Source organism: Limulus polyphemus, unplaced genomic scaffold (assembly GCF_000517525.1).
Source record: "Limulus polyphemus unplaced genomic scaffold, Limulus_polyphemus-2.1.2 Scaffold5394, whole genome shotgun sequence".
Classification (NCBI taxonomy): domain Eukaryota; kingdom Metazoa; phylum Arthropoda; class Merostomata; order Xiphosura; family Limulidae; genus Limulus; species Limulus polyphemus.
Genome location: NW_013671004.1, coordinates 1 through 9680, shown reverse-complemented (window position 1 = coordinate 9680; position 9680 = coordinate 1). Strand labels below are relative to the sequence as shown.

General features: G+C 34.5%; 1 protein-coding gene across 1 annotated transcript in view; it reads left to right on the top strand.

The window, feature by feature from the left end:
- The window catches only part of LOC106472515 (vacuolar protein sorting-associated protein 33A-like), a 41222-nt gene extending 31544 nt beyond the window's left edge, over positions 1 to 9678 (top strand). Inside the window, exons 9-12 of the mRNA XM_013933170.2 lie at positions 2902 to 2992; positions 3626 to 3700; positions 9226 to 9305; positions 9566 to 9678. Of these exons, the coding sequence (XP_013788624.1) occupies positions 2902 to 2992; positions 3626 to 3700; positions 9226 to 9305; positions 9566 to 9664 (345 nt within the window). The 3' untranslated portion in view covers positions 9665 to 9678. The remainder of the gene's footprint in view (positions 1 to 2901; positions 2993 to 3625; positions 3701 to 9225; positions 9306 to 9565) is intronic.
- The last annotated feature ends 2 nt before the right edge of the window (positions 9679 to 9680 follow it).

Here is a 9680-nt window from a genome sequence, read left to right as displayed (position 1 = left end):
AAAATCTTTCAAATGTGACTGTAGCTCTTTTTTCCCCCAAAATTTTGTCTTCAAAATAAGGGTGCATCTTATATTCCAAAAAATATGGTAATTTGGCTTGTTTAACAAGTTGTTTGTGTTGAGCCTTTCAATAATGTTAGGTTATGTGTGTCCCAGTGTATGTTTGAGCAGGATTAGTGAAACCCATATATCCCATATAGCGGGTGCCACTATAATGATATTTTTTATTTTGTTGTGATATACTGAGTAAAACTTCGTCAAAATATGTTTTATATGAATCAGTAATGTCTTGTAAGAGTACATGCAGTCGTTTTTTCAAAATCAGACAAATAAAACTCTGATTATAGGAAGTTCTTGCCCCAGAATATATATATATATAACAGTCTCCATAAATAGCTGTTGGGACATTTGTAACTCAATAACAATACCTGTTGGGATTCTTATAACCTGATAAATAATGGCTTTTAGGACTCGCGTAACCCAACAACAATACCAGTTGGGACACACGTAACCCAACAAAAATACTTGTTGAGACTTTTGTAACCTGACAATGATGTCTTTTGGGACTCTTGTAACCTGGGATATAATGCCTTTTGGAACATATGTAACCCAACAACAATACCAGTTGGGACACACGTAACCCAACAAAAATACTTGTTGAGACTTTTGTAACCTGACAATGATGTCTTTTGGGACTCTTGTGACCTGGGATATAATGCCTTTTGGAACATATGTAACCCAACAGCAATGGCACTTGCAAATTTCACAAACTTTTCATTGCAAAAACTTCCACAAAATGCAGAAATCATTTCTTATGTATCATTTATACATCCTTACACATAATTTTTATTTTAAGAATACAGAAGTCATTTTGAAAGGGTTAATGCAAACTGAAAATCGAAAGATGGTCACTGTGTGCAGATTAGATCAAGACTGAATTCTGTTTGTTGGCTATCAGGATTGTCAATGTGAAAAAAATTAAGAACAAGAACCAGGATGGATGAGTTAGCTTGGTTTAACTTGGAAAATTAAAAGAACCTTGTTGTAAATTTTGCCTTAGATAAAGTAAGTGGGACTAATAATAATAAAAAATTAAAAATTCAGTCTGTTTTTGATAAAGTGTCTTAAATATGATAATTTTTTTTCAAGTATTTGATATTGGTATCTTCCGTAAAACTAGTTTGAAACTCTTAGGTGAATAGCACACAAAAATAAGTAGTTAAAACATTTTGTAAATGTAGAATGATATACAGATGGCATTGCCAAAAAACATGCAAGGAAGAGTATAGGAACAATACATCGGTATATAGATCATCCATACATGACTTTCAATATCAAAATTTAATGTTACACTGCAAAATGCACACTTGACTTTAATATTACTGCAGTTGGAAGTTATATATTCCTGACTGTTGGTATACAGTTTGTTTATCATAATATCTTGGTCATGTCAGGGTAGGCATCGATGTAGTGTAACTAAGAGCCTAAGACTTACGTACAAGGAAAACCAAGTTGATTCAAAACACGTCTTGATTATTACAGACTTTTGCTACGAGGTCAGTCGATTTGACTGACCTTTTAACCATTTTCTACTTGTGCATTTTACAGTGTATCATTAAATTTTAATGTTGAAAGTCATGTAGGGATGATCTATGTGTAGCTGTATCGACCTTATATTTTTGTTTGCATTCTCTTTGGCACTGCCATCCCTACATCATTTTACATTTACAAAATTTTTTTATTACTTGTTAAACAACACAAATTAACTGTTTATGCTTGTAAAGATCAACCTGAAATCAGCTCTTTCATCACTGACATGTAAAGATTTCAATTTACTCGTACTTGCTAATCCTAATGATTTTAGAAGTAATGCTATCCACTTTATAAAATATAAGCCAATAATTGTTTTTAACGATTCAAGTGAAATGATTGGGGTGACCTCTGAAACTTTATTTCTAGTAATTCTTGCTTATTTTCGTTTTTGTCTTGAATTGTCTTACCTATTTTTCTCTTCAAAAGGTTGGCAAGTATGGTTATAAACTTTCCGAACCATTTCTGTTTCTCAAATTGACATTCAGCAAAGAATCAGAACTTTTATCTCCCCAAGTAAAAACTACGAAGATAAAACATTTGACCTTTAGTCTCCCCAAGTAAAACTACGAAGATAAAACATTTGACCTTTAGTCTCCCCAAGTAAAACTACAAAGATAAAACATTTGACCTTTAGTCTCCCCAAGTAAAACTACAAAGATAAAACATTTGACCTTTAGTCTCCCTAAGTAAAACTACAAAGATAAAACATTTGACCTTTAGTCTCCCCAAGTAAAACTACGAAGATAAAACATTTGCCCTTTAGTCTCCCCGTGTAAAGCTGTGAAGATAAGAGTCGACTTTCTGATCTTTAACTTTCCCAAGTAAAGCCATGTGAGCAGAATAAATTGTCTGACCTTTAACCTCCAAAATAATATTTTCTATTTGGAACGTGTTAGGAGGTATTAAGAAAGTGAATATGCAATACCCATACTTTTATTCTTTTGCCAGTTTTTACCATCCTGTCTTCATGAGGGTTGTAAATGTTGCAGAAAATCTACATACATTTAATCCAGAAACCACTACGCACAATCTGTAAAAAAATTCTATTGGTAAAGATTATATGTTTATGAATAATAGTTTTTTTAAAATAACATCACAAGGACAAAAAAGTTTGCTTAGTTTTATGGAAAACTTCTTATAAGCTAGGCTTTGCCACTAAAAACATACAAAAAACAAAAAAACAACGTTTGTTCGTAAGTGTATAGAAAAAAACAAAAGTTTCATGCTCTTTTTTTTTTCACATCTTTGTCGTTCTGTTGTAACTTAGAGTATTTTATTCTTTTTTTTATAATTATCTGAATATTGCAGGAAAGACACGGAGCTAAAACGATTGGGGAAATCAAACAGTTTGTTGATCGACTGCCACACATGCAAGCTTCCAAAAAATCGCTTGCTACACGTAAGTTGATTATTTAGAGCAAATAGTGTCATATTTATCACCACCACACATAGAAGCTTCCAAAAAATCGCTTGCTACACATAAGTTGATTATTTAGAGCAAATAGTGTCATATTTATCACCACCACACATAGAAGCATCCAAAAATCACTTGCTACTTATTTAGAGTAGATAGTGTTATGTTGAACAATTATCGCAAATTTAAGCTTCAGAAACTCATTTGCTACATGCAAGTGGATAACTTCGTATTAAGTGACTAGCATATACACATCCAAAAAATAATTGCTATACCCAAGTTGCTTCTTCAAGGTTGAAGACAGAGTTTGAGTTTTCAGTTGTTTCAATTCCTTGTTTATTGAACCTAATTATCAATGTAAGCTACCTATGTAGATCAGAACTAATAAATAACCCAGTAATTAATAATGTACTTTAATGTGTTATGGTTCAGTGACTGAGCATTTGGTTAAACACTCTGGTTAGACTGACTTCATCATACACAGATCCAAACTCATTGAATAACAAGTACCTAGTGAATTAGTGTTGTGGTTTAATAAAGTTGTTATTTAGATAATAAACATATAATCATGATAAATTACAATTACTAATTAATCTGATCTTGTATTTTTTTTCCTAGATACTTCAATGGCTGAATTAATTAAAGAAGTGACTGACACAGAGGCATTCCTCGAAGCCTTGCAAGTAGAGCAAGGTGGGGTGTTTAATTCTTTCCATACGCATATCGTTTTCTGTCAGGAGGTTTTATTGAGTTACATTCAAAATTAAACTACTTTATTATCATGGTATACAAATAAACTTGGCATATTAATCCAAATTTTAATATTATGTACAAGTTTTACATTCTTAATTTTATAAGCAAATCCTCAATTTTCCCTAGCATGAGAATTGTGATATTTGCTCTCTAGGTCTCCCCTCTTTAATTTATTTATCACACCTCTGATAAATACAGAATAACTAACTATAAACTTTCATCTGATTATTCTTAGGCCAACTATGGTGTTTATGTTGAATGCTCCTTATTCATGTTGATTTGTTAGAATGTTTCTTTTATATAACTTTGGTGATATAACAGCAAAATAGTTTAATTCAGAAGTTTTATGACATTGAGTTGTAGCTGAAAGCAAAATAAAATTAACCAAGTAGTGTTTCTGCTAATCCTTATGTTACATTTATTTATTAAATTAGACTACAAATAGGCCTAATATTACTAATGTTGTAGAGTCAGTGTTTAAGAAGTTTTAAGTGGTGAATAAATGTTAATTAATAAATATTATTTTGGTATTTTAACATATATATTACCTCTTTGGTTGTAAAACATAAAGCAAAATAAACGTTTATTGCTATCAAATATCTTTTATCCTTTGTACAGTCGAAAGAGTTGAAAATTTGTGTCTGAATGTCCGCACTATGTTTTCTAATTACTGACTTAGTATACAGTGAAAATGGTTAAGTGTGCTATTAAGTCTCTTTCAGAGTACACACATACTTTTGTTCATGATAACATTTATTTTTCTGTATAGTTTTACTAAAAATATGGTGATTAAAGAATTACTTCAAGACTGATGAAACAAGTGAAGAGTAGGTGTATTATGGAAGTACAGACAAATTCGTTTGAGTTAATTCCAAATTGGTCTTACCTCTTTCACTGAAAGCTATCTCAATCCTGGACTACCCTCTAAGCATTGTTAAAATTTTTCATTAACGATGCACCAGTCTTTTATACCCCTTCAGTTCTGTGCCATTTCAGAACATGTGCTGATCTTGTGACTACCCTACACCAATCACACTGCGCCATCTATACTAGCACAGCTAACTCCCTCTACTATTCTAGAACAATCCTCACTCGATTCTAGTGTATAGACGTGTGTTTTAACTAGCTCTCCATGTGACTACAAACATTTGATTGTGCTTGATCACAAATATATATATCAGCTTTGACTTCTTGCATTTGATTTCCACTTTTTTTCTAACATGACGGATGATGAAATTCCTGTGACAGTCGACAATGGTTCTGACATAACTCCCCAGACCCCAGGGTCGAAGATGTCTGCTGGGGAAATACAGGTTTTAGTTCACAGGGAGTTTGGGTCTTAAGATTTTTTGTGAGGACAGATAAAACTACTGCATGGAAATATCTTTCTACTGCACTTTCCACCTGTTACCTTGTCTCCATGTAATCTCCTACGTTAGGTATTGTTGTTTTTCCCAGGAGATCTGTGGTAAGTTTTCAGCATGTATTCTCTCTCTTTTGGAAATGTGTTTGGTTAGAGGGCTTTCCTCGAATCCCAAGAGATTTACGGTCAATGGTCCATCGAGGAGGCTACTCTCTGTTTTCAACATCCTGGAACTTCTGGCATTTTGTCGGGCTCTGTATCATTTCCTGCTGCTCCTGACGGGGCAGGTGGTTATGGTTTATTCCAACTATTCCACTGTCATTGGCTATATCACCAAACAAGGGGGAACCAAATCCAGATCTCTGTAGTTTCAGACTCTGGATCTTCATCACTGGACCCACTACCAATATATGGTAATCTTAGCATGTCACATTTCCGGTGTTATGAATCTGGTGGCTGATCACTTATTTTGACTCAACCAGGTTCTCCCCATTGAGTGGTCCCTTCTTCCACAGGTATTTTAGTGGGTGTGTTCATAACTGGGAACACCACATATAGATGTGTTTGCCACTCACTGGAATGCCAAAATACCTTTCTTTTGGTCTCTGGTTTCACACCCTTCAGCTATGGGAGTAGATGTGTTCAGTCAAGATTGGAAGGGTCTTCACCCATATGCCTACCCTCTGATCAGCCTCCTCTCCAGAGTCTTTTTCCCTTATCCAGACCACTCTTTGTTGTGCCTTTTGCTCTGACCCTTACTGGATCGTCGTTCCCTGCCCTTACCTCTGTTTCAGTCTCTCCTCTGACATCTGCGATCAGACATAGTTTATTTTGATGTCACCAAACTCCCTCTTCATGAATGGCTTTTGTTCGGTCCCTTGCCTCAGCTCAGGGACTCACCCCTTGTGTAGCATCTTTCCAGTTCCATTTCTCTTTCCTCCTTATCTGGGTACCAGAAGCAATGGTCTCTTCATACCTTGGTCCATTCGCCGTGGCCTCTGCCCCTCCCGTCATTCAGTACCTCATCTTTCCCAGTTCTTTGAATGGTTGTTTGTTTAGAGTTTGTACGTATCATCTGTTTCTATTTATAGGGCTGCCCTGTCAAACACCTTCTGATTCTCCCATTTCCAGAAAGCTTTTTCATCCCCTGATCTTTCCCTCCTTTTCCGTTCCTTTTGTCTTGCCCTGGCAGACTGCACTTGTTGATCTCTATATCTTATGCAAGGTGCTTCTACTGGATGTTTTTTGCCCAGATGAACCACACTTGGCATAATCCGATGTATTCAAAGGCACTTCCCCTGCATGCTTTTTGCCCATGTGGACCACACTTGGCCTGTTCACATACAATTCATGGTTCTTTAGCCCTAGCCATGTATAGTTATTTCGTTTTTCTTTGGCAACATACTATGGCTCACTGTCACTATGGACAGTACTACCGGCCTGCTACATATGGAGACAAAGTATGACAGGTATGTTGACAATGGGCTGGTTATGAAAACCCTCACCATTACACTCATACCCGTAATTTGTTTTTTCATTATCCTACATATCCAAGGTGCTTCCCCTGGATGTTTTTTGTTTGGGAGAACTGCACTTGTTGTTCACAATATCTCATGCAAGGCATTTCCACTGGATGTTTTACCCGGATGGATTGCACTGGACATACTCCAATGTAACCCAAGGCAGTACTCTTGGCACATACATATACATGCCTGTTGTTGCTTTCACACTAGACTTTTTGTGTTTGTCAATGCCATACTGTTTTATGTCACGGTTCTACAGCACTTTTCCACTGATTCGATGCTGTACATCTCTTTCCTGAATGCATTGTTGCCTGCCAATTCAATTTTGCCCTCTCTTTGTTCCTGTGTTAATTACCGGGCAAAGAGCATACCTGTCCCAGAAATAATGCTATACCCCACAGGTGCGCTTTCTTTTCATATTTTTGCACACCTGTTCTTTCAGTGCAGTTGCTTTCTGCTTGATTGGATATTCATGCACATCCACTGCCCCTCCACCTTTACAATGTGGGATTCTAGCTTTAAGTGAGGGGAGGTGAGACCATTTTGGAAGTTAACGTTTTCTTACACTGAACATGTATTTCTGGTAGGTACTTACTTCCTATCACTCACTTCCCACCCTTCTTTCCCACTGATATGACAATGTTTCTAGTTTTTATCTGCCATTTCTCAAAAGTGAGGACTGTTCCAGAATATTAGATGAAAGTAACTGTGTTAGTATGGACGTCACAGTACAATTGGTGCAGGGCAGTCACATGATCAGCACGTGTTCTGAAATGGTGCAAAACTGGTGGGGTATAAAAGACTGGTGTGCTGTTAGCAGAAAATTTTAAAAATGCTTAGAGGGCAGTCCAGGATCGAGAGTTAGAGGATGGAAGTACCTATTGGAAATAAATTTTCAGTGTAAGAAAATGTTAACATTTTATAATTTTCGTTAATCATTCAACAATTGTTTCCCATCATTTTTTATGGGCTTTTATAGTAGTTTAATGTAAATTACTCATTATAATATTGTTATTACTCAGGCAAAGCATAATTTTTTATAGCCTTAAGTCTTATTTGGCTACAGAGCCATAAACTAGAAAATCAGACATTTCTTGTCATGCCCACTTGTCACATCCTCTCTTTCACAAATTTTCAGTAGTTTCTCTCTGACGTTTAGTACTATATTATTTATGACCAATAGAAATCCAAAGTTTTAATCTATCAAATGATGTATTATATTATGTTTTCTGTACAGAGAAATGTCTGTTTCACTCCCAGTCCAAACTTTATTCCAATGGGAAACACATCGATGAGCTTAGCTGAATTTTTAACAGCTCTTATCACATAGTTAGAAAGCCAGGAAAAATTATGATAGTTATAGAACATTGTCTGCTTTGCATTATTTAATGAAATAAAAAATTATTCAGTGCAGTAGTATCATTAGTATAAAAAGTATGGTTATGTTTCCTCAACAGTCGACAGCAAAAAAAAAGAAGACCCATTTAAGTACAAAAATTCTAGTTTTTCATGTATGTTTTTTATTTATATTTATAAATGTAACTAAAAGGTAATAATTTGAAACTGTTTACCTTAGATAAGAGTAGATTAGGTAAAATAAAGAAAAATATTTATAATAATAAAACTTTCACGAGGTATGCTCATGAGTAGCCTGTGCATTACTAATTCATTGGGATAACATGAGCTACTTGTTTGCCAAGTGATTAACAACTTGTGTGGTGGGAATATTAGTTAGACACAGTTCAAAGAACAGATTATGAGATTTAAGTTATTTAGGATAAACAAATGCAGTTTCATGTTTGAATTTGAAGGCATTCTAGGAATAAAAAAAATGGGTAATTTAGATTTCTATTTTGTTTATGGTGGTTACATGGTCGGTTAATTTGACCAATCTTGAATAGAGTTAGGGTAGAGAAAAATAAAAGATAAAAAAATTAAGTTTTACTGAAAAATAAGTTTGAAATATATTTAGAAGGTTTTAGAGATTACACAAATGAAATTTCCAAATTTTTCAGATGAATAAAAGTATTTTTAATCTCAGTATGAAAATTACTTTGCATTCGAAGCAGTTAACACTCTGACTCCACATATTCAAGGAAGAATTTTTAGTGAAAATACTTCATTAAAAATTCTGATTTTTTGTCTAAAAAAGGCTTGTAATGCTTATTGAGAGCTTGCAAAATTTTGTGAAGATACACAAAACATATTAGATGTTATAGTATGGAAACTCTGGTGGTCATTTTGGGGTCACAAGGTTGTTGTAATCCATTTAATCTGTAGTGGGATGGTCAAATACCTGCTGTAACAGAAAGACTCAATTCGACAACTTTAAGTAATTATAGTCCATGTTAGCAAACTCTGGTGGTCATTTTGGAGTCACGAGGTTGATGTAATCCATTTAATCTGTAGTGGGATGGTCAAATACCTGCTGTAACAGAAAGACTCAGTTCAATGACTTTAAATAATTATAGTCTATTTTAGCAAACACAACACACAATATTTATAAGATAGTAGTGTATTGCTCTTGGATATACAATGCAACAGCTGTTGTTTTAAAGTTTTATTTGTTTTTTTAACAGAATTCATGAACGGAATTGAGACGGACAAGGCAAACCCTTATATAGAAGAATGTATAGCTAGACAAGAACCGATAATCAAGGTAAAAATTGTGATCAGTTTAAATTGCTTTTGTGAGAGAAGTAAAATCAGTAAAATGTCTTTTCTGAAAGATGTAAATTAAGTAGCTGTATCATTTTCACTTAAATGCAGGTTTACTTGAAAAGATTAATAGTTTGACTAGCAGCGAACACAGCATAGATAGTCCAATGTTCAGGTTTATCACTGTAACAAAAGTAAACTTTTACATTTAAACATAGAACTGTAAACAAGTTAATTTTTTTTTCTGTTTTCAATTGTCAGGTTCTCAGACTCATCTGTATGCAGTCAGTAACTAACAATGGCCTGAAGTCCAAACTTCTGGAATACTACAAAAGAGAAATTCTACAGGTTCAGTATTAAGCAATGGCTTGAAGGC